Source organism: Atractosteus spatula, chromosome 4, assembly GCF_055471065.1.
Source record: "Atractosteus spatula isolate fAtrSpa1 chromosome 4, fAtrSpa1.hap1, whole genome shotgun sequence".
In the NCBI taxonomy this organism is placed as follows: domain Eukaryota; kingdom Metazoa; phylum Chordata; class Actinopteri; order Semionotiformes; family Lepisosteidae; genus Atractosteus; species Atractosteus spatula.
Window position 1 is genome coordinate 55,078,593 of NC_142709.1, and position 25,484 is coordinate 55,104,076.

At 42.9% G+C, this 25,484-nt stretch overlaps 2 protein-coding genes across 2 annotated transcripts in view; both read left to right on the top strand.

Moving 5' to 3' along the window:
• Positions 1–10,799, top strand: part of chrd (chordin) — a 28,666-nt gene extending 17,867 nt beyond the window's left edge. The window contains exons 13-22 of the mRNA XM_088913718.1: positions 3–244; positions 928–1,041; positions 3,110–3,313; positions 3,813–3,906; positions 4,825–4,881; positions 5,140–5,243; positions 5,598–5,700; positions 6,445–6,599; positions 6,723–6,816; positions 7,914–10,799. Coding sequence (XP_088769844.1) covers positions 3–244; positions 928–1,041; positions 3,110–3,313; positions 3,813–3,906; positions 4,825–4,881; positions 5,140–5,243; positions 5,598–5,700; positions 6,445–6,599; positions 6,723–6,816; positions 7,914–7,981 — 1,235 coding nt within the window. The 3' untranslated portion in view covers positions 7,982–10,799. The remainder of the gene's footprint in view (positions 1–2; positions 245–927; positions 1,042–3,109; positions 3,314–3,812; positions 3,907–4,824; positions 4,882–5,139; positions 5,244–5,597; positions 5,701–6,444; positions 6,600–6,722; positions 6,817–7,913) is intronic.
• Positions 10,800–14,717: 3,918 nt separating this feature from the next.
• LOC148836622 (chloride channel protein 2-like) overlaps positions 14,718–25,484 on the top strand; it is a 281,173-nt gene continuing 270,406 nt past the window's right edge. Inside the window, exons 1-4 of the mRNA XM_088914194.1 lie at positions 14,718–14,771; positions 18,202–18,324; positions 18,561–18,612; positions 21,884–22,009. Coding sequence (XP_088770320.1) covers positions 14,718–14,771; positions 18,202–18,324; positions 18,561–18,612; positions 21,884–22,009 — 355 coding nt within the window. The remainder of the gene's footprint in view (positions 14,772–18,201; positions 18,325–18,560; positions 18,613–21,883; positions 22,010–25,484) is intronic.

A 25,484-nucleotide genomic window follows, 5' to 3' on the forward strand; every position in this document is an offset into this window, starting at 1 on the left:
AGAGCTCCCAGTCCCTCTGGCTGGCCAGATTGTGTCCCCTCCTGTGCAGACCAGTGCAGGTGGCCATGCCTGGGTGTCTGTGGACGATCAGTGTCACCTGCATTATGAAATCGTGGTGGCTGGGCTCAGCAAGAGCGAAGACGTCACCATCAATGTTCATCTCCACGGCTTTGCAGAGATTGGCGAGCTGGATGACAACAGCTCCACGCATAAAAGGCTCCTTATGGGCTTCTATGGCTCCCAGGTATGCAAAAACATAAAGACAGAGACCACAGCAGAAATCAGATCAGTGCACACTACATGTGTATAGTACTCAGACAGACAACACAATGCCAAGCATATCAGTATACACTGCATGTGTATAGCATCTGAAAACACAGTGAGAGTCACAACCGTGCACAATGATAAATTGGCAATGACCTGCACAGAACTTTGATCATGTTTAGTAGAAGTGATCTGTTTCTTATGAAGGTGCTCTATATCTGTGTCATATTATGCTTTCCATAAATGTAATTCCTAGTCTTTCTAGTAACTACTTGCACATTTAGGTAGGATAAAATAAATAAATAAAAGATTACATAGTACATAGAATATTTGGCCATTCTTGCTGTTTCTGTGTTGCTCTTCATTTCACAAGTGTGATTGGTAAAATCTATGCACGTTTCTGTACACTGCCTGCTTATCTTGGAAGACTCTGCAAATTGCTGTGGGTGTGTGGAGAACCCAGCCAGTCATGATTTCATTCCTGAGTCAGAGGGGGACATTAAAGAGCGCTCCCAACGGGCTTCTGGGATCACAGAACTACTGAGAACTGGATGAGCAAAATGGGCCAAACATCTGGCCCTCATCTGTAACCTTTCTTGTATTCTCCTGCCTCTGGAAAATGACCTGTGTCCCTGCCCGTGCGCCATATCTGTCTGTCCCTAGGCTCAGGGTGTGCTCAAAGACCTCAGCATGGAGCTCCTCCGCCACCTGGACAGAGGGACAGCCTTCATCCAGGTCAGCACCAAGCTGAACCCCAAGGGAGAGATCCGAGGAAGGGTAAGTCAACAGCATACACAGTGACAATGGAGACCAGCACTTGGGTCTTGGGGCATTTCCAGATGACATTTTCGAGAGTCATCAAGTCATGTGATATTGACCCAGTCTTGTTAAGGACCTAGGGAGTGGGCCTTGTGGAAATCCAGTCCAGGGCACTTTTATACTCGAGCTTCGACACAACCATGTCTGTACAATAGGGGTTGCAGGTGGGGTTAAAGCTGCAGATAGTCTGTTGAATCTGATTTTACTGATATGCTAAGCAAATTGAAATACAAATAACTGTAAAGGAAGGTGTCTTGGTTCTAAAGTGCTCTCATAGGAAAACCAGCATCTTTTATTTCTTCTCAGATTCTGTCACTGCACCCAGCATAGGACCAGTAACATAGATCTGATATGAAATAAGGAAACCTATGGAATAGTCAGTATTTAGAAAAAGTAGGTCTGGCCCAACCAACATGTTAGATCTTGACCAAGCAACAACAGTGTTGAGTATACACAGAGCAAATGATGTTGTATGTTTAGATTTTCAGAAGGCTTTTGAAAATCATGAACTATTAGTACAAAGTGGAAAACCGAGCTTAAGAATCTATTAAAAGGACTCACTTCTTTCTAGAAGAAGCTGGATGAGATGTTGGATGAATTATCTGCGAAGTACTAAATGAGCTAGATGGGTGGAATGGTTTCCTCTCATTTGTAGCTTCTTGTAGCCCAGGAACCCTGCTGTTGCCTTAATGACATTGAAATGGAACAGGGTTGTGGGAATCTGAGGAAGAGGAACATGAGGTCGAAAATGGATTTAATTCAATCACCATAATATTCAATTTATTACCTCCCGGGTGCTTCCTGTGAGACCGCCAGTGAATAGTTTGTCCGCATCATCCTTTCTGTGAAACTGATCCTCACAGATACTGTGGGTGTAGACTGGAGTTTTTGTATTAGTCAACTGGATGGGATAGCCGGGCTTTTTTTTATTAGAGTCAAGGGTGCAGCCCCTGCTCTGGGCATTTGCAGGGCCTCAGTCATCAGCCACAGGAGATATCCTGTTGAAAAACAAGCTCAGCAGGAGCTCAGAAGCCATGGGTTGCCCCCAGCACTGCGCTGGTCTCGTCCATCCGCCCCTCCAACCGAGGCCTCAAAGGAGAGAAACGAAGAGCGGTAGGCAGGCAGCAGGGACACAGCAACGGCTGGAATCCAATAAAAGGAATATTTTATAGCTGCAGCTAATCGTTCCCCCTTCTCAGAAACCCAATGTGTTGAATAAGTTGCTGAAGGAGACAGCTGGCTCCGCTCCACCAGGACGGGGGTGAGGTGGGGCGCACGGATCAGGGCGTGGGGTTGGAGGGTGGCGAAAGAGTAGGCTGAAGTACATTTGAAAACGCGCAAGAAAACAGGGAAAGGCGCATTTGTATCTTTTAAAGAACACATATTTCAAAACAAGAAAAAAAATGGATTAGAAAAACATTCTTAAGGATTTGGGGGAGAGAGGCATTTATTTTCTTGACTCCAGCCAAGACGTTTGCGTGGAATATTGGTCTGTGGAGCTGCCAACAGACAAGACATCCTAAACAATCCAGCCGCCTCAGGATGAGTCCCTGCTTCCTGGAGCGTGTTATCTCTCAGGCTCTTGTGGAGTACCTCTAGGTGATACAGATTCAAAAGACAGAACTGTAACCGTTTCTCCAGAAGTGTCAGAACCGTTACTTACATCTCCGTTTCCTTGATTACATTTCATGTTCTCTCTCATCTCTTTGCCTGATGTGCTGGGATGTGATTAATCTTTTTCTGATGTCCCTGTCTAGAGATCTTTAGTGCATATCGATCGGCCTTTGGCACAAGATGTGAACCACTTCACCCTTTTTTGCTCTGACCCTGTGAATGTGTGCCAGTGTGGAATATTACTAAACCTGCTTTTATACATTCAAAAAAGACTTCAAGCATTTAAGGCTTGTGGACAGTTGCTCTTTATCTGTGTGTGTGTTGACATTAATAGGTGGGTGTGGGTGCTCTGTATGGTGACCTAAGGAACACCTAAATCACACACCGCTGTTTCTCCTATCTCTCTCCACAGGTGCACGTGCCCAACAGATGTGAGGCAGGACCTGCTCTGGATCTGAGTGACAAAGAGCTTGAGGACCCTCTCTCACAGCAGATGCGGCGAGACCCCGAGGAGATGAAGAAAGACCCCAATACATGCTTCTTTGAGGGGTACTACCGAGCTCACGGCTCCCGCTGGACCCCTGACTATAATAACTGCTTCACCTGCAGCTGCCAGGTACTGTACCCGACCACAGGGAGGCGCTCTGCACAGGGGGATAGTACCCTGTATGATGATGCTTTTTAAGACCTATAAAATACTTTGAAATGATGCTCAAGGCAGATCGCTGCTATACGTAACAAAAATGGACGGCTCTGATGAAAAGATCTCTTTTTGATTGATTTTAAGTTGCATTGCTTTGTAAATCTTTTGATTTATCTCTGTACTTTCTGTATTGCTCTCATTCTGTTTACGTAGTATGTCCTGTAGTAACTTGAATCTGGAGAGTGCGTTGAAAGTATATACTTCATCATTTGAGATCAGGACTTGGCTTTGGTCTTATGTCCTGATTAGGTCAACATTTAATTTATCCAGTTTTTCTAAACATATAAATATTACATTAACATCCAAATTGTAAGCTGTAAACAAAATATTTAAAGAGAAGTTTTGTTTAGTGCTGTGTACTAATCCATGCTAGTCAGAGAGTGTGTGATCTCATTGTCTTTTGCTTCTGCAGAAACGCACTGTTATTTGTGACCCTGTCATCTGTCCCGTCCTGACCTGCAAGCAGACTGTCCAGCCAGAGGATAAGTGCTGTCCCGTGTGTGAGGGTAAGGCCGCTCCTTCTCCCTCTGCAACCGCCCTCCCCACCCCCACCTCTCATGTGCTTTGGAAGCATCTTCCACAGTCAGAGATCCTAAACTGAAACAGCTGCCGAGATTGGGAGTAATGAGCAGAAATTTCAGAACGAATGTGAGGACAAGATCTGAAACGTAACAGCAGATTCGGCATCGATATTGGAAAAAATACTTTTACAGAGTGAATGAATGCTTTGGGCAGCTGGGTGGCGTGATGATTTGTGCTGCTGCCTCAGTTCTCTTGGGTCTTGGGTTCTGTTCCTGGCTCAGGGTGCTTCTCTGGGGAGTTTGCTCTTTTTCCTTTGTCCACATTCATAATATCTAGAGTCTCCAGCTTCCTCCCACATTCCAAAGGCATGCTGGCTAGGTCATATGGTGTCTCCAAATTGTGTGTGAACTGTGATGGACTCATGTCCCATCTGGGCTGTGGTACCGCATTGGGATAGGGTACAACGAGGGTCTGGCTAGGATACAATTCTGTTTCCAGGATGCCACAGCTGTTCACAGGTCTTACCGATGAGAGATGCATTGATGGAGTTCATAACAGATGATTTCATGCAGAAAATAATACTCTGGGATGTTTGAAGAGCTTTCTGGAGCTGATGATAGAAAGTGTCAAGCTCTGAGGAGCTGAATGGCCTGTTGTCATTTGAAGGCAGATTTCTTTGGTTCCTATATTCCTGTTTCAGTTTGTATTCCCCTTTGAATGCACAGAAATGAATCTTGAAAACATTCAAGAGGGGAACATATATTTTTGGAAAGCTCACGAGAATGGTAACAGCAGTGTGATCATAGTCTTAACCAATGCTAGATTGTAATTGAATGCAGTAACATATGTTGAAATACCACATATTCTCCATTTCACCTTTTCTCTCCCTCTTCTTCCTACAGAAAAGAGAGAATCCAAAGATATCAAAAGTTCAGAGAAGTCAGAAGAACACCCTGAAGGTGAGCTCGCTACCTGTGCAGGAATTTTCTGTTGTACCTGTTGTATCAGTGGATTCAGCTGTTGAGTCTGGAATAGACACACTTGCAGGAAGCCCCTGCAGATGTCGGGAAAATGACTGGAGTCAGACCTTCAGCTGAATAAAGCTAGATGGGCCAGATGGCGTCCCTGTCATTTGCGAGTTTTCCTCTTGCCCCCAGGGCAGCTGGTCCCACTCTGAAATAAGCTCATCGTGGTTCATGTCTCTTTCTCCATTCCAGGTTGCTATTTTGAAGGGGATCAGAAGATGCACGCCCCTGGTACCACCTGGCACCCCTTCGTCCCACCGTTCGGGTACATCAAGTGTGCCATCTGTACTTGCAAGGTGAGTCTGTTGTTCCATTGGACTTTTGTATTTGTTGCTACTTTGAAGGTGGGTTAGATAGAAAAGTAGCAGGGATTGTAGTTGCTAAATGAAACAGAAGTTGAGAACTGGGCCCAAAAACATCCAATCCTAACCATCAGTCAAATATTTTTGTTTCACCTGGGTAAATGTAGGAACTTGCATTTACCACTACAGGTTACCAATTTAAGACGCTGACAAAAAAAAAAGTGAACAGATCAAAAAACCACAGACCTCTGTGTGCATGAATACATCTTTTAAAGATGGCACTGGGAATGAGGCTTATTCCAGTACCATGTTTCTGCCCTGCCTTCACTGTGCATCTGCCTTCCCTAGGGTGCCACCGGAGAGGTACACTGTGAGAAAGTCACCTGTCCGCCGCTCACCTGCAGTAAACCGATCAGACGTAACCTGTCCGACTGCTGCAAAGAGTGTCCAGGTACAGAGCCACTCTGCTATGTTTTCACATGCTTCACACATGGGAATTGCTCATGACGCATCTGCAGTCCATTCTTATAGATGATAACACAGAGTTTATGAGCGTCTTCATTGGAAAACGTCTCTTCATGGACTTCACATCGAGCCCTATACCTATAGGAGTTTGTGCGCAGCTGCCCATCAGTGACCACAACATTAGCTGGGCGTGTCTGAAGTTGGCCAATCTTTTCTTGACTTGTCACAACACTATGACCCCCTGTCACAGTGGTCGAAGTGTTTCATCAGCGAGAGCTGCAATCTGGTGGCTTGTGGTCACTGTTTCCATCACTGGGCTCTCGATATGAAAAGGAGGACAAGGCCTTGACAGTGCACACTCAAACACACACACACACATTGTGTCTTCAGCTCTCCTGGGCTGCTATGTTGTAGAGCAGTTGGGAGATAGGTTTGTTAAGAGCCAGTGTTTCCAATATGGTGTGAAAAATAATTGGTTTAAAAAAAAACATGCATTTGTGAAAAAGTCTACAGTAGACTATGCAGCTGAAATGTCCTTGGGAGTCATCTATTAGAAGCAGAGACTACGCGTGGTTCATATATCAGTTACATGAGCTAACATACCTTTTTCTTCTTATGGAAGCCTCCCAAGACACCTAAGCTTTCACTCAGGAATATAGACATCCCCCTGACAAGTCTGCAAGGTCGTGGCTCTGCCTGAGACTCTCTTTTTCTCTTCTTCACTACACAGAGGAGGCGAAGGACTCCCTGGAGCACACGGAGATGATGCAGGCTGACGGGACACGTCACTGCAAATTCGGGAAGAATTATTACCAGGACAGCGACAACTGGCACCCACATGTTCCGCTCTTGGGGGAAATGAAATGCATCACCTGCTGGTGTGACGTGAGTATCCGAAAGTCCTGCCTAGCATGGTTGTGAGATGTCAAGCTCTTGCTGAATTCCCTGCTTGTAATGAATAATGTTCTCCCCCGTTGCTGATAAATCTGATTATTTCTCCATTCTCAGCATGGAGTTACCAAGTGCCAGAGGAAGCAATGCCCTGTATTGACCTGCAGCAATATAGTGAAGAGAGAGAATTCATGCTGCCCAGAATGCCAAGGTAAGGACCCCACAGACACTGCCCTTCAGCACCTGGAGGTGTTGAAGTCTGGACCACTGAAACAACAGGGACTGAACCCAGCTCTGGATCACAGTCCAAGATTGCCCGGAGTTAACACATCTCCTTTTCGCCTTCAGTTTTGCTCATCTGCACTGTCATTTATCTTTCTTTCTAGTGGCAGCAGGAATGGTGTCTTTCCCTTAAATCCATCTAGTTTTCCTTCTCTAAGGTCCCAGATTCATTCATTTTGTGGTACTTATATTCTTTGGGACTGCAGAGGAGGTTTTAACCTCAGAGTTTCTCCAAATATCTGCCAATATGGAACTTAAATTGCTTAAAACAGAGAGGGGAGAGTGTTAATTACATGACAGTGTTTAGTACTGTGGTCTTTGCTTTGGATCTACTTTTCAATACCAATCAATGACAACAAAAAGGGCCAGCTGACAGCTAGAATTAGATAAATGTCAGAGCTAGATGCTTGCACATATGGCAAGAAATACTGTACTTCCTTACAATAGTTTCATATGATTAGAAATGGAATGTGATTTTACATTATTATGTAAAATACATTATATTATATCCTGAGATCCATACTGTTCATACTATCCATAGCCATACTCATATATATCCATATGTGAGTTTATGAATAATTGCATGTGACACATAGACGTTTCACTTGTAGAAAGAAGTAAGCCACTATGAAGATCACCACTGACTAATCAAGGTCTCCAAAAAGTGCCTCTTTCATTAATATTGGTGGTCATAGAAAAAGTGCATTGATTAAACATTAAAATAAAGGATGGATAAGCTCAATGCGCCATGAGAGTCATATCACACCTCTAACCACAAGCACAACAAGAAACAGTAGAATCATAATCATTCTTCAGGCATTTCAGTATCTTCTTATGACTGAAATCTTTTGGAAACAGTAAGATGCATATATCTTATTATAGTTTGGAAATACCTGCGGGTTCATGATCTATGTCCCCATGAGCTATATTACCCCGCTCAACTTTAAAGAACGTTTGCAGGTGCATGAGATATCAGGGGGATATCAGGATTCTTTTTAATTTGAATTGTTTTTTCTTCGTACATAGACGCTAACTCAAAAGAAGAGAAGGCACAGCTGACACTACGAGAGAAGAGGCGAAGCTGGAGATATTAAGCACATACAACCTCTCTCTCTCTGTCATCCTGGACTGGTCATTGACTGGCACCCCCGCAGAGTGGACAGTGGTAAAACACTGAGTGACATACAGCGAGAGAGCAGGAAGGAGACAATGCACAGCTCTGGAACAGCAAAGAAGGGACTAGGCAGCAAAACCGTTTGGACTACGTTATTGAAACTGGAAGGATTTAATTTCTGAACACGAAGAAGAAAGTGGACAATGCCTGTTGCCTTAATCACTTTTATTTATTTTTCTTTCCTTTTGTTTTTTTTTTTGAAAATCATTACCAAAGACGTCATCAACCACTTACACAAAGATTAATTGCTGCCCGGCAATCTGATGATGAGAGATGATGAGAATGAAACTCGCTGCCTTCAGCCAGATCTGTTGGGAAACACTTGCTGTACTCTCCGTTCTTCAGAAGCATAGCCTCTTGAGCACAAGATGTTGATCCGACGCGATAGTTTAAAGAGCTTTTCAAAAACTGAAGATGGTTCATTACATTTATATTTTTGTATAACCTCCCTTCACCAGCCACAGTCTTTTTGTTTCATAGAACTTAAGTGCTGACATTCAAACACACTTTACACTCGAAGATCAAAATCCCATTCAATTGCTGTTCATATTGCTTGGACCTCAAGGATTTCTCAACTCATCAGGCTGTCGCACACTCCAGAGACTATTCACAGAAAGGAGAAAGGAATTGCAACGGCCAGTTTAGAGGGGAGTGGATCATTTTCAGCCAATTGCTTGTAATGAACTCCCAGGATAGAGATCCGAATTGTAGCATGTTGGTAATGCCAGATTAGGTGCAATCAACTCTACGAACTGATTCAGGCGGTGGCAGTGGACCTTTTGTGTGAATTGGCTCCCTGGAACCCGCATAGTGCAACGCACATGGGTACAGAGCTGGGAATGAGGGGTAATGATGACGGGCGCAGAGAGTAGTTCCAGGGCTGCAGGGTTCCAGGCTGAGCTACAGACAGAAGAGAAACAGCTGCCTAACTTAATGTCATTTACCTTCCAAGGAACAGAATCTTCACACCCAGCAATCAAGTCAGTTTAATCAAATACTCAAGACAGACAAATCCAGATCGCTATGACCTTGGTTATTTTGTACGTCTTTATAAAAAAATGTGATCATTGCAAAAAGTTGTTCTGAGGGGAGATCAGTACTAGACTTAACCGAATGCGGTTCTGTTTCATACACCCCTACACATGCCAAAGAGGTTAGTCATGGGTGCCTCTAGTTTTGCAATCAATCCATTTCTCTGTCATCAAAAGACACTTGGCATAACATCAGTTCGTTGCATCGTAAATATTTGGGGAAAAAAGTTGTTTATCATCCCTTGCGCAAAAAACACACTGTTCTGCATTCTGTGCTTCCGAGTTTAAAAAAAAACAACAGATCTTTAAAAGGTCTTAAACTGGTAATGATAAAAGGGGACCTGTTGAAGTGCAAATGAGTCTTAATGCTTTCTCAGTGTTATTGTGGTGCTAATGGAGAAAGCAGGCGAGCTGCCGAAAAAGCTGCCGCAGAGATAGAAAACAGACAGCGAGGTCTTTTTAGAAGACAATCTGGAAACCATTTGGCTCACGTTTGCCCTGCTCCCACCTTAACTGTAAAAACAAGACGCGCAGCTCGTTTGAGCCGAGGAAGAAGTGAAAAAAAAAGTTCATCAAAGAGAAATGTCAGGCTTCGATTTTCATTTTTCAAATGATTTTTGTTATGCACAGTACTCCGCTTGAAGCCATTTAACGTGACGCTTCTTCAGGGGAGGTGTCGTTCTCTGGGGTGCAGGCGGGGGGCTCGGTGCGTGGAGGAGAGGGGAGGGAGCCTGTGGAGTAAGACCCGCTGCAGGCAGGGTTCGCACCTGGGCTGTGCAGCCGGCCAGAGCTCTCTCGGTGCGCTGCAGTCTGTGCGGGTCTCTCCAGCCGCCGGGCCGTGGGAAGGGAAGAGGAACTGACAGCACACTCTGGAGAGCAGGGGGGAAGGAAGGCGAGAGGGCGCGGGGCTGGGGGTGGGTAATTGATTCCACAGGGCTGTGTGCACGTGGCGTTCCTGGGTGGCTTCAGAGAGTATTGCTGCCGTGGTAATCGATTGACCCCCCCTCCTCCTTCTCCTCCTCCAGGATGGGGTTACTGGTGGTCTTTGTGTGTCACAGTAAACAAATTGCCCATGCTGTGCTGTAATTATCCAGGGACATTCTGAGGCCCACCAGTAAAGAGTTTGTGTGTGCTGTTGAATGCCTTTGTAATGCATTCATTTCCACCCATCCATGTAATCCCCTATGAAAGTCTACCTTGGTGAATTCGCCAAAGAGCTGTTGCCTGTTTTCACCAATCCTAACTATGCTGGACCATAGGAATGGCATGGCGCACTATAGTCATGGTTTATTGGGGGATTTGTGTGGTCTAGTCCAAACAAATTAACAAGGTAATATTTATAAGGATCTATGTCACATGCTTTAATGAGACCATCTTACGTTAAAATAGATGCTATTGCTTTATAAAGGCATTAGAGGGGAAATACCAGATCCTGCATTCCAGCATACCTGCTAGAGAGGGTGCTCAGGGGACAAGATCAGAGATGCCTGGGCACTGAGCAGCTTGTCAGTCCTGTGGGAGGGAAGCCCTTCTGTAAGGACAGCATGTAGCCTCTCCTGGTTGTCACTACCTGCCCTGTATTCACCTGCAGCCTTACCACTATTGTATCATTGTGGTTATTGTTATATTGTAATTATTATAATTTTTATTTTTGTTTTTCTTTTTTTGTATTTATTGAATGTAATGAGGTGGAAAAAATAAAACTGCAAATGAATTTAAAGAAGACTACTAGTAATACTTTTCAGACAAGACAAGCATGCAAACACACAGGGACAAACTTTGACCTCCCCAGCCAACATCTCCCTCGTGTTTATTTTTCCAAATAAATGTTGTTGCCTGACTGCTGGGGTGGAGTTAGAAAATTGCAATACAAACTTTTTATCTTCGACATATAACTTCAACAACATCTTCTATGTATTAAATTAAGAATTAAAAGGAAAAGTACTGAGGACACACACTCTCACTCCAACACACTCTCCGTCTATCACACACTCACACTCCAAAACACTCTCCCTCTGTCACACACTCTCACTCCAACACACTCTCCCTCTGTCACACACTCACACTCCAAAACACTCTCCCTCTGTCACACACTCACTCCAATGCACACTCCCTCTGTCACACACACTCACTTCAATACACTCTCCCTCTGTCACACACACTCACTTCAATACACTCTCCCTCTGTCACACACATTCACTCCAACACACTCTCCCTCTGTCACACACTCTCACTCCAGCACACTCTCCCTCTGTCACACACTCATTCCAACACACTCTCCCTCTGTCACACACTCTCACTCCAATACACACTCCCTCTGTCACACACTCATTCCAATACACACTCCCTCTGTCACACACACTCACTCCAATTTTCTCCCTCCGTCACACACATTCACTCCAACACACACTCTCCCTCTGTCACACACTCTCCGAAACACACACCTTCCCCTGTCCTGCAGTGCTCGTTACGCGGTGACCTGCTCGGCAGTGCTCTCTTGGCAGCAGCTCAGTGAGCAACGCCAGCCTCCTGAGTCCTTCTAGTCTCTCTGTTCCGTCTGGAATTCTGGGAATGAGTTCCATATTGGGGAAATGTCACAAACAGACATGGCATCACGCAAACCAGCACGCACCCGCCTACCCGCCCCAAGGGCCTCCACGTCCGCAGCATGGAGGAAATCCCAGCTCTGCACTGTATCAAATTGTCTCCTCTGTGAGGTTCTGAAATATTCTGTGACTGTCGAAGTAGTACGTTTACACAAAAAGGTATAAGGAAAAAGGAGATGAAGCCTGAATGAATCAGGACCACTCTTTACATGTCTATCAGAAATTACACTGTATTTAAATATCAGGTACTGTTTTTAAATATAACGCAACAGGGTTTTAAAAATATGCTGTTAAACTTCCCCCTCCATGACTCCAGCTGTTTAAAGAAAAATGCCTGTAATTTTTTTTTCCACAGTCCAGGTCTTGACTTTCTTTTTCCAACTAGAAAGTTTAAATCATTCTCTCACCGTTTTCAAGATGTGCCCTTTGAACTTTCCAGAAGGACGGCGAAGGAAAAATTGCAACAAGTGCTGTGGCTGATTATTATTGCTCACAGCCCTGAACGTGGGGGACAGCAAAACAGCTCGTGAAGAACTTGGAAGCAGAGAAGGACAAAGCATGTTGTGTTTTCTCAAGTGTTAGTCTGGAGGGGAGAGACACACTCCCTCTGTACCACAAACACAGTGCACAACAGAAGGCATCATGGGATGACAGTGAGACTAACTCCAGCCATTCAGTGTAAGAATGTTTAGCACGCCAGCTATGCAGAGGTACAATACAGGGCCTTGATGGAGCAGCTTTTGTAGTCCATGCAGATACTTGCTGATTAATGGCAATAAAGATACATGTCTGAGTTACGGTAGGAACCAAAAAGTCTCAACGTACAGCAAAATGACATACAAAAGGGGGAATTGTTCCCCATAAGAAGAAGGTACATACTGTAAGACCCATAAGACTGAAACTTTGCACATATGCCTTAAAGCACGGGGGCTTTTTCCATGAGGATCATTGAAATACAGTAGAGTTAGGGACCATGAGTTAGATTAAATGTGTTTCATTTGTAGCTAACTAAATACAGTACAGTACATCACTATGCATGTTTACATAATTTAATATTATCTACTTCACATTTTTATCTTGACTTACACATCATTTTAGCCTACACCATTTTAAACCTGCCTCACAGTGCAGGGGCCGTGGGTCCTATTTCTGGGGTGTTATCTACACAAAGCTTGAGTATTCTCCCATTTTCACTTGGGTTTCCTCTGGGTGCTCCAGTTTCATTCTACAATCCAAAAACATATTGGTAGATTATTTGGCTTCTGGGAAAATTGTCCCTGCTTGTATGTGTTCGTGTCTGTGTGTCTGACAGACGTCCCATCCAGGGTGTACCCTGCCTTGCTTTTGTTGTTTGCTGGGATAGGCTCCAGCTCACCCACTACCCTGAATTGGCAGAAGCAGTTAGAAAATGGATGGATGGACTAACACTGGACTGATGGGTAGGATGCATTTACTTATTTTAATATTACTTGAGTTTTTCCAGTTGATTGAGCTGAGGTGAGTTTTTGTCTGTGATTTGGTCTTTGCCTCTGACTTTTCACAAACAGCCTGTTTTGAAGATGTAACATTAATTAACAGTTATGTAAATATCTGTCTGCTGACATTCTGAGCCCTGGAGATGAAGTGTTACGAAATGTCATGATTTAAAGACTTTCATAAATTACAAAATCATTTAGCAGGAATAAAGATCTATAGGAGAGCCTGTTCCTTTAAAACAGGACTTCCCAGTCCTGGTCCTAGGAACCCACATACCTGCTTATTTTCCTTGTAGCTGAGCTCTTTATTTGCATTAATCCTTAAGTGAATCAACATGTTGCTTGGTTGGGCCCTTTACAAGTTTTTTTTTATGGAAAACAATCTTTTGATGAAGATCTTAGGTTACTTATGAAACACAGTAGTTAAAAGCTGACCTCCTTTTAACGTTTTAGACTGAAATCAATAAAAGAGTTCAAATTAAACTTATGATTGGGTCTAACTATTTAATTAATTTCTCAGGTAGAACAAAACCCAGTACATGTGTGGGTTCCCAGTACCACGATTGGGAACCCTTGCTTTAAAACACTCAGCACTGTGTGGGAGTGATTCCCAAAATTGTGCATTGTTTTTTCAAATGACTAGTTAGTTATTGAATGCATGAAATTCCTGCCATGCAGGCAATTTCTAATTGTTTGCTTGGTTCTTAGTAAATACCTAATTCACAATCATAAATGTTTTCCATCTCCCGTGCAAACTTAAGACAATTGAGAGCTGTGACACCAAGCTCTTGTTAAATTAAATTAGTGTAACTCAGCAAATTGAGCACCTCCTGCTGTTGAAGTTGGGTAACGACAAGGCCAGCATACAATACGGGTTCAACCTGCAGCCTGGTTGAGTGTCTTTTGCTGACAGTGTTGTTCTAGAACTCCGAAGGTTTAAAGTTCAGGTGTTCACTTTCAGCAGTGTCTGACATTTAAGGATATCTCCTGCAATATCTCCTGCAAAGATCTTTTGTTCATATGTCCATTTCTGCAGAAATACACGGTGGTGAATCTGAAATGAGCTGTGCTGAGCTATTTCTGAGCTATTTTGCCTATTTATAGCTGACATTTGCAGCTGAAACTCAGGAAACACATTGAAAGATTATTTGTATGATTTTTTAAACATGGAATTAATGAACCAAAATTCTTATTTGAACAATTGGATCACTACACTTTACTGTTTCAAAGGGCCAAGAGGCTACCAGTGGATAGTTTTGAAGGATTCATAAAGGTGCAATTGAATTGACCATTACAGCATTGTGACTGCAGGTGTTAAAACAGTGAATTGGGGGTTTTGTCAGATGTGCTTTTCTGAAGGCAGAGATCAGTTACATGGGCTTGGATTCCTTTACAGGACAATCAACCTGTGCTATAAAATACAGGAATACATCCTCCATCCTTGAAGTGCTGTCACTCACCCATCCACTGCAAGCTGTATTTAAAAGGCTCTTAAGGAAAAGCCAGCCTAATGTAACAGAGTCTGAGCTCCAGTGTTATTCAGAATGGGTCAGACTGAGGAGGAGCCAGGGATCAGTAAAAGGCAGGCAGGAGACAGGGTCAGAAACAATCACTTGATCCAACACCACAGGTGCCACTCAGCACATCACTGAGGCCTTTCACCCACATTCTTAAGAGTGGTTTGATGTTTGGTCACTTCAAGCAAGTACTTGCCAAGCCAAGTCCTTTTTTTTCTAATCTTTCATTTAGGCGCTGTCTATGTTGCTGGTAAATGCTATGTTATTGTCAGATTACTTAGCCGGCCATAGACGTACAGTAAGTTCTCAGTTCTAGGGCTTGGCCTTCAGCTAAATAAGAAATGGGGACTATAATAATAAAGAATGTATTTCATGTCAATATCAGTAACTTCTGTAGTTGTCTTGGCAATGTGGCAAGAGCTTTGGCCACTGTGTTACACCAGGCAGTTGGCCCACAAACAGCTATTGCTAGTAAAGCTCGCTAACAGTAGCCAAGTGAAATCCAATCCAACAGCACTCTGCACCAGAGCTCCATTTGCACAGCGGCTATAGATCTGATCTTTCCAATGATAAACTCTCAGGGCACATAGTGAGAGAATCCTGATCCACTTTAAAATAAATATATATATATACCTGGATTCCCTGTGAAACTAAAAGCCCGTGCCTGCTCAGTTTGTATCCATGTAGAGCCGAACAAATTCAAGTGCTGTGAAACCTCAAATGAAATGTATGAAGGCATTAACAGGAGGAGCTGTTCCCTAGGGGGGTGTCAAAATTTAATTTCAGGCTATTTGTCTTTCTCAGCCCTGGGATCCCGCGGGCAGGATGTGCCTGTAAACGAGATTGAAGCATCTTCAAACAGACGAAAAAGAAGAAAAAGAAAGCAGAGAAAAGGGCCTGGCTCTTCACGCGTGAGGAAACATCAGGGCTCTGAGAGATCTCCCTCACAGAGGGGTTCTTGTAAAACAATGGGAGCAGCTGTTCAAATCACTCTCGTTGTTTTATCACTCAACACCCAACAGCTACTGCTGCCCTGGGGAGGCCGCGGCGCCCGGGCGCGCGCACACCAGCTTCTCGTTAGCGCCCGCTCCCTCGCTGATTCTGACGCGCGAGTGGGAAACCAGCCTCAGCCAGAACACAGCTAAACAAATCCCCAGACCTGTGTACACTTACCTTGTAGCCCTCCAGCCACGTACTCTCTGAAGTACATTCACTGTATACACTGATGAGGATCTTACATCAGGCAGGACAAAATTAATTCCAGATTTAATCCCGAAATGTTAAGTCTCTAACAACTTTTGGGCCTGTTTTACAGCTGTGACAGAAATATGAGTAACGTTTCTCTCCAGTAACAGAAATAGTTCAAATATAGTTCAAATATGTATTTTTCACACAACTAGAAAACTAGAAATACACATTCTACACCCATTAGACAAGCATTTTCTCTGGTTACAGCTTGGCATGTACAAATCTGGTAGATTAAACTTCTACTGTGAGCTTCCTTACTCCTTTGAAATTTGCTTTAACTGTTAGGTTTGAGATGTATAGGAAGTGAGAGCAGATAATCATATACTAATAATACTTGGCTCTTTCACTGCGGTAACAAACTTGTCAGAAGCTCAGAGGAATTAAGCCCCGAGTACCAAGAAGTAGGAAGGATGGCATAGCATAGTGGGCGAGGCTCTGGACTCATGACTGGCAGGTTTTGGGTTCAAGTCCCCTCTGCAGACACTGCTGTTGTACCTTGGGTGAGGAACTTCACCCCAGTAGCTCCAGTCCACCCAGTTGTATAAGTGGACACCAGCATTGCTGTGGGGGCAATCCCTGCGAAGGAGCAGTGTCATGACCAGGGAGGAGTCATGTGCTCTTGGCCTGTTCAACACTCCAGTAACCAGGACCAGCTCTGGCCCAGTGAACCACTGTGCTCTAATATGGGCTTTGTCTGTTCCTTAAGACAGGCCCCTCAGTTTTCCATGTTCCAGGCTGTTAGTGTGCGAAGGTTTACAGATTATGAGGATACTGGCAGGCGACTAGGATCACACATGGCGTACTGTGAAGTGGATGCCTGAGATTTCTCAACAGGCCTGGAAGCCCTTCTTAAGATATGTGACACTTCAACAGAAGAATGTAAGCAAGGCAGCGAATGACTGGAGGTGACCTATCATTGCTCATTACCCGTTTGGTAGTTTAGTAGTTAGGCAAATTTAAAATTTCAGCCAGACACTCTTGAATTTGTCTGGAGTTTGAACCACAGCCCCCTCTGCTTGAAATACATTTCCTACTCTCTGTCCTGGATTCCCTTTTAGTTTCCATTTGTTACCCTGCATCTCTGTTTCAGTAATGAGTCCTGGTTTTGCTGCTGTTCTTAGTGAACTGTAATGTTTAAACTCCTGACACATTCATAGAAGAGAAATATATGATCCTTAGACTATCCAGTATCCACAGATTCCTCCTTCCCAGATACTTTCAAGCTCAGCTCCAATAGACTAAGCACACATCTCCTGGAATTCAATGGGTTTCTCAGGCGAGTCACATTTGAAATCCCAGTACAGTACTACATAGCAGGGGTATCCAGGCCTGGTCCTGCAGATCCCCAGTCCAGCAGCTTTTAGGGGTAACCTTTAATTAATCAATTTCTAAATGCTTGGAACAATTTGACTAAGATCAGTTGAATGGGGTGTGTGGACAATAAAGTAATTTAGAGGTCATTCGAAGCAAAACCAGAATATCCTTCACCACTCAAGGACCAGTGTTCCCTTCATTGACACTTTCCTTGCTTAATTGATCAGTAGTGTACCCGACTGTTAACTAGCAGGTGGTTTAGAGTGCCTATGAGATTGACTGGACAGGGACTCTCCAGGAGCTACAGTATAGAGTTTTATATGCAATGTGCAGCAATGAAGATAATACAATGCATGTTAAGTGGCTGGGGTAGGGTCTGGAGACCCAGGGTGCTCATGGAAGACAGTGGTCCGAGGACCCCAGCAGGCTGTGTGTGATCATACTCACTCTTGGCTTTGGGAAGATGAGAGGATGAAGTTCTTTAGAAGTCTAAGGGGCTCAGAGGGCCTGTTTTCGGGACGCTTAGTGAATTGAGAGGATAATATTGCCCTAGGTGGCACGCTAGTCCATTACAGATTAACACTGCCTTAGTCAAGAATACAACAGCTGTGTCGGAACATGGGACTTGAGCTCAGCTTTAACTTTAGAGTTAGGCTGTTGGGTCTATTTAATACTACACTTAACGATGGTACCATTGGTATTGACTTAAATTAGTTACAAAGTGCTGCGAGGATGAATTGCCCTTAAACTGCAGGAGCACTGAAGGGGAAAGAACTATTTAATGAAAACAACCACTGAGCCTCAACCCCACTGCCACTTCAAAAATGCCACATCACTGCAGTTCAGGAGGCACAGACAAACATTCAATGAAGTCAAAAATTTGAGACTTTTATTAAATGATTCCAGGGTTGTTCAGTCATGGTTTGGCTCCAGCCCGCTTGGCGTGAAGGACAGCAGCCTGGCTGTGAGGACAGTGGAGACAGATAACTCATTCTGTGGGACAGGCCGGTTGGCGGCTGTCAGGGTGGGGATAATGGGAGTGACGGGGCTGCTGGCAGTGATTACTGGGAAGGTATGTCTTATATTTCTACAGGAGTGTGTGAAACTGATTAGGAGGGGTTGGATTTGCCTTCCTCCTCAACTTTGGTCACAATTAAGCTCTCAAAAGTGTGTTGTGAGTATGAATAGAAACTTGACATATTATTTTTATTTAATTATTTCTCCACCAAAAGAAGCTGGTTAAGAATTTGAGATTCCCCAGATCCCAGCGTGTGTTTGGGAACTCGCCTACATGTGTTTTCTAAATAGAATAAAGACGCATTGAAAATCCAACACAACCCCTCTAGCACCGACTCGGAAAGTCTGTCCCGTTTGAAGCAGGAAGTTTTCCGTTCTACAAAAAACAAAGTACTGCTGACACCTAGTGGAAAGCCGGTGATACTGCAACAGTTCGAATCTCAATGAGGACGTTTATCTTCCTGCATTTGGCTTCTATGCAGCTAAAACTAAAGAGAGCTCTGGGGAAAACTAGTTCAATTTGGACAATTAGAGAAACAGAATCTGTTGCTTTTCCTAAAACCTCAGGTGAAATGAAAACATAAACGTTCTGTTTACCTAATGGAAAAGTTCATTGCCATCACACACTTTGACCAGGGCAAGCTTTTAAATTTTCCCCTACAGTGACTTAAATTGCTTTGAAAAACTGGCAAGTTTCACTAAACTGTTACTGTAACTATTGAGAGAGAGAACTTTAGAATAGCCTTCTCCAAAATTAAAAATATTTAAAAAACATGCTGAATATTCCCTACTGTAATTATAAGAGTGGATGATTATTGAAATATTAACAGATGATGAAAAAAAGGTATTAAACTGCAGAATTAAAAATAGTTCAAATACAGAAAAATGTAAAGTTAATTACATAGAAAAACATTGGTACACGGTAATTTAGCGACTTTTAAACCTCATGTATGTTTTTTCTTATTATCCAAGCTGCAGCTTTAAGACATTGTCCTTTTTGAAGTTAAAGAGAGGGGGACAGTGGTCTGGTCTCTGCGGTGTAAGTGTTGCCATCAGCTCTCCTCCAAATCAGTACTGCTTATTCCTGGGAAGAATCACTGAGAAACACGGGGCTTTAGGTCAAACTACACACTGAGCAGGGTGTCTGTCCATCACAGAAAACACAAGGACAGGAGACAGGACCATACCAACCTGAGCACAGGGGAAGCGTGCAGAGTTCATGCAGAAGATTCACCATGTCTTTGAACCCAGACCTGGGGAGCCGCAGGCCTGTTGTACTGTTGAGCAAGATCCTTCACCTGCATTGCCCCAGTAAAATACACAGCTGTGTAAATGGAGGCACTTATAAATTGCTTTGGATAAAAGCATCATTCAAATAAGTTAATATGATTTATACCACTGAGCCAAAAACTACATTAATTTATCAGTGTCACAGGAATGCTTGAATTCCCTGGCTGGAATATGCAGGAGACTGAAGTTTGTTGCAAGTTTGCAGTATTGAGTAAAATAATGAAAGTCTTAGACTCCATAAAACCACAAAGAATGTTTTTAGGGTGTAATTGATATTTCAGCCTCTCACTACAATACCTGCACATAAAGTACCTTATGCAAGGTACTGCTCTGTCAGTTTTTCTTTGTTTTTTATATAAATATTTGCTTTAAAGATGATTAATTTCTTTCTGTAAAAAAGGCTTTATAAGTCTTGGTAAATGTCTTTCTTCAGTGTTCTTCATTCCAAGACAGAATGATTTGCCCTCGCCATATTCTACTTAGAAGCAAAATTAATAATTAAGAACATTTTCCAAGATCTAATGCGATTTAAATGAATTGCGTGTTTTTAATATCTGAAAAGGAACTGACACAGACGTACATTTTAATGAAATCATAAATTCAAACAGCTGCATCGTATGGCAAGTTTTGTCGTCTGCAAGAAGAGAGGTGCATTGTGGGTGTGAGGGGTCGTGCGGTGTGTGTCGGTGAGGGACAAGGCGAAATTGAGAGAGACCAAGGCGAATAGCTCCCAATTAACCTGATTCCTCTAACCCCTGGCTCAAGTCAACGTACTCATTATTTGGCATTTTTTTCTGGAAACGATTTAAAAGGATGCACTGGTTCATGACACGGAAGCTCTCAAAGTGTCTCAGTTCTGGTAAGGTATGAAGTGTTGTCATATAGAATAAGTAACAAGTAATAGGTTTATTCCATGCCGAAAAAATGAAGAAACAAAACAACGTTTCAGTCGTGGAGCCTGGAGTCCTGAAGCCTGAAGGCTCCACGGCCGAAACGTTGTGTTTTGTTTCTTCTTTTTTTCAGCATGGAATAAACCTATTACTTGTTCCTTTGCAGCCTACGCATGCTGACGCAGCTACCCACCTGAACATATAAAATAAGTAGTCCAGGGAAATGGATGAGGAGATAAAGTAGTGTGAATTATGTCTATATTCAAGGTACTTTATTAGCATGATCGATGGGTACAATCAGTGTTGTCTATATCCCACTATGTCCTACAGGAAAAGAGCAAAAAGCACTTCTATGTGCACGTAAGCAGGGCAGAAATACGGCGCTGACCTTTTTAGTCTACGCTTTGACCCCGTTTTCACCTGGTGATGAGAACCAGGTGCATACGGTTCTCCTACGCAGCAGAGAGTTCCTGTATATAAACCCGCGGTGAAATCTGTTTCCTCTCCGCAGACTGGGAATATTATATTTAGTTTGCCGTGGCGCTAATTTTCACCACGACACCCGAGATACGAAAGGCTCCAGGTGGCCATAGGCCAGCAACATTTCAATTTAGAATCGCGAAATTTGCAGGTCAACCATGCTGTGTGGTTTAAGATCAAGAGCGACAGTCATTCCGCTTCACAGCAACACACTCCTCTGCACTGACGTAACACTATCCACCGGCAAATTATTTTTTATCATATTCACACCTTTTAAAATTAGTAAGAGCGGCGTGTGAGGGGGGAGGTATTATGGAAGGATAATACGTATAGTTAAATGAGATTTCGAGATGAAAGATAGAGATTTCACATAAGAGATTGTCGGGGCAAGGGCACAGTTTGACAGTACTGCAAAAGGACAGGCAGTACCAGACAACCCGTTTTCCCCTGGGCGCAATAGTAAGAGTCTATATACTCCAACTGCCGCGAATTAATGCATCCTGAGCCTGAGCTGAAGTCAGTGCGGAGCGAAATCCACAGAACTGTTGCAGCTACGGAGCCCGCATTGCAACACAGAATCGATGCTCTCCAGCTCAGCTGCCGGGGTTTGCTCTGGCTGGCGCTGTGGCGTTCACACACGAGATACAAGCCGGACTCGCCCGCTACACTGCCCGGACCCCGCCGATTTTAATATGGTGAGGGGGCGATACGTGCCGAAAGGGGATGTGAAGTTGAAGGAAGAAGCTGAATAATGCACAGCAGTATCATGAGCCTGGAAAAGCGAGCACCGGTGGGGACAGCAACAGGGGAGAAGCAATAGTAAGGATTTGGTGATAAAACACGAACATGGTTCAGGTTTAATGAGACTCAATTCTGGGATGATGGAGAGGGGAAATGTGAACTGAAGTCGATTATATGCTACGGATTCCTGTCTTCCTGTGTGTCTGCTTGTAGACATTGTGTGGGTTTCTTCTTCGTCTTCCTCCTGTGGAGATGATGTGCTGCGGACCCGACTGAAGAACCTTTCCTGGGGTTGGTTGTCCAGAGAAAGCACAAACGGAGACGCAACAGCAAGAAAATGTAAGTAGATTATGCCAGAGGTTCATCCTACACACACTTCAAGCCGAAGTGTTCAATTCACCTTTCTCCTGAGTGCCAAAATGTGAAAAGGCAGAACTCATCTCGGGTTGAAAAGCACGTATATGTAATAATACAATTATTATTATTAACTGTTCATAAGAGATGTTCTGTCTTTAACAATTTTCTGTTTTGCATCTATTGCGTTCAAGAACGAAAATAAAACAGCTGCCCACATAAAACAAATAACCACCCTCGGTCGATTTCAATTCCAATACATAAAAGGTCAAAGGATTAATGTTGGGATGCAACAATGAAGCCTCCCCGGATCTCAATGGCGGGGGTACTCAATGTCAAAAGCTTTTCACGGAGGCCACTCGGTCACGCGTGGAACGGCAGCTGATGTAGATTGAAGGGAGAAGGATGCTGGATGATATGATTATTCTAAAATGGGCTGCTTGGCTGGTAAAACTTTTCCCTTCTATTCAAACTCCCGCTTACGAACTTGACTCAGGGGTGTTTGACTAACACTGCGTTGGAAAATCGTTAGATGTTCAAGAAGTAAACGGGTTACAAACGCAGTTAAGCTTAGCGTTTATTTTGCGTGTGCAGAAACGGGTTGTACAAAATCAGGAGATCTTTAGGAACTGTTGTTTATTCAACCCCTAAGTTCCTTGATTGAACTATTTATAGGCTATATATATAACGTGATCTTTAGCCGCTGACAGAGATCTATTAAACCACGTACTACAGGAGCTCTTAAGTTCTTGGGAAGACTTGAGATAAAAGACACCACCTCTTCACAACCGCTCCATAGAAAGATTTCTCTGTGTGCAGTACATGGTAGAAGTGCCCAATCAGTGGTTTTTGAATCTCCCCCTTCTCAAGAACAAGGAAAGGCATCAGATTGTCCAATTAAACAAATAATTATTTCAGTTAAATAATTAAGAGCTCAGGTGGAAGGAAAATAAGACATTCTGTCCCTGTATGACAGGTGTTGTTCACCCCTGGTATACAATGAGCGAGTCTTTTATCCTTGAACATTGTGGAACAGTATGGAGTTCATGCAAGTCTCTGAAAGTCAATGCATTATGAGTTAATGTTTGAAGAGAAGAATAGTCATATCATAGGCTGCTGGTGCTCCTTTTTCCCATGCTGTTTCTGCACAGCCTGTTCTGTCAGTGTGAGAAGTATTAGTCAGACGGTCGTGTGCCTGCTTGCCAGAGACTTGGGGGTTTGTGATTGTGATGACATCCTCTTTAGATCGTATAGACTAGGTGTCTTCACCCTGAGATAGCATGTGTTTAAATAAGACGCATTGAGAGAAATGCATAAATCTATTACTATATATACACAGAGATGAAGTCAGAACACAATACAGTAAATGAGTCTTGGAACCAGAAACATTTGTTGCGTTTTTAACATAATTGTTTTGTCAGGAAGAATATCTTGGTTTATACTTCACATTTGAGTGCTTATATGCTTTAGCAATCTGAACAAACAAGGTCTCAGTACTTGATAAGCTGGAATCACAATGTACTGTATAATGACCTTTGACAAAATGCAACATCTGTCATGTTCAATTCAAGTATTTACACATGAATAGTAATACCTCCACAGCATAGTATGTGGTGCTGTCAAGGACTTAATGGAAATTGATAATAGGTCTGTTTTAGCAGGAGTTTTGCACAATAGCAATTTGTATACAATTACAGCAACTAACACAATTTGTATCTGGAGTCTTTTTGTTTCATCCACTGATTATATAACACGTTTATGTTCATTTTTCATGTTTCATGTGTTTGTTGTTTTTTTTCCACTAAATTTTCAATAAAATAAGCTGTTAATCAGTATTTAATTGTATAATACCAGCATATGTGTGACTGTCCCTAAACGGGACAGTATCCCTTCTTGTCATCCTGAGCAGCTCTTCAAGTCTCTCCCAGCTTAGGTTTCCTGATGGAGCCCATGATGTTTGTCCAGAACTGAACACAGTATCCTAGGTTGCTTCATACAGTGTCATTTGGGCAACAATCTGGTTTTGTTACTCTTTCTATAGATGGGTGCTGTGTTAACAATTTGCCAGTCACTGATGTATTACTCTCATCTTGAGAGTTGGAAAATGTCATTTGTTTCCGTTGTGACCATTGAAACAACATCAAGACATTTATGTGCTTCTAGTACTGGTCAAATGTCTGTATTTTCTTTGCTAATGTTGATTAACACATAGCTCTGTCTTTGCACAACCTGAAGCACATTGCCAATTACTTGAGTCAAGACCTGAGTGAAATAGTCTTTTAATACATTAGCCATACAAAGCTTATGTGTAGTTTCAATTTTGTTATTTGATTACGGGGAAGCACAATCTCCATGTCAGCTTACTGTATGCAGACCTCAGTTATGATCGGCCGTCTGTACACTCCAAAAATCTGCAACACGTTTCCCAACACCGCTTATGTTCAATTAGCAACGACAGTGTTCCAAGATAAAAATCCATACATAACATCCCCTAGATTTTGCTAATGCAAAATTTTTTACTGGTTTAACACAAACGTGTTTTGATTTTTATAACAAAGGATGTGACATTTTTGCCGGTGTGAGATTGCCTGTGCAATGAGCAAAAAGGTAACTCAAAACATGCTGTGAGATCCTTGTGACATTTACATTCAGCTTGAATGATTGCCTCTTAAATCAGAAGTCACATCACATGAGAGGTATTGACGTTGCCAGTAATGTGGAGAATAAATTCAGACTTTCAAACATAATACAGTCTCTTAGACCTTAATAACCCAGATTTATTTACAGATGGGATAGTGATATTACATTCAGAAAATACTGACCACCACACTGAAGCCTCTTCTTTGCAACAATAAGGAGTAATATTTTTCATGCCACTGCAAGAGGTGGGCAGCCTTGACACGGTCCCAGCTGATCTTTCATTATCAAAGTGATTATGAGGATCTGAGTCAATTAAGCAATTAAGAATTAATTCAGTAATTAATAAACTGGAAAATTCAAAGTCCTCCAATGGCCTGGAAGTTCAGAGCTTATGTTGTCTCTCCCCGTACTGATGCATTGAAACTGAAGCTGCAGCTTTTCTGCAATACAGAGCTCAGACAGGGCAATGAGCACAGAGAGTTAGTGTGGGGAAAAAAAAGGTTTACTTCTGGAACCATTTTGCCATTTGGCACATATGTTCAGCTCCGGGAGGACCTGGTGCCTTCCAGTTTTTATTCTTACCTGAGCAGTCAATTTAACAATGAGCTCAAATAATATATTTATTATTTATATATGTATCTTTTTTTCAACACAATTCTACTACAATTGATAATTCAAAACATTGACTTAAAGGTGCAGTTACCTATAAACAGAGCTGCTAGGGAGCTCTAAATCTTTACTAAATTAAATACTAATTATACTTTATTTACCATACAGGGCCCATCTACCTGTTATTTTTATCCATTCCTCTTTAAAAAGC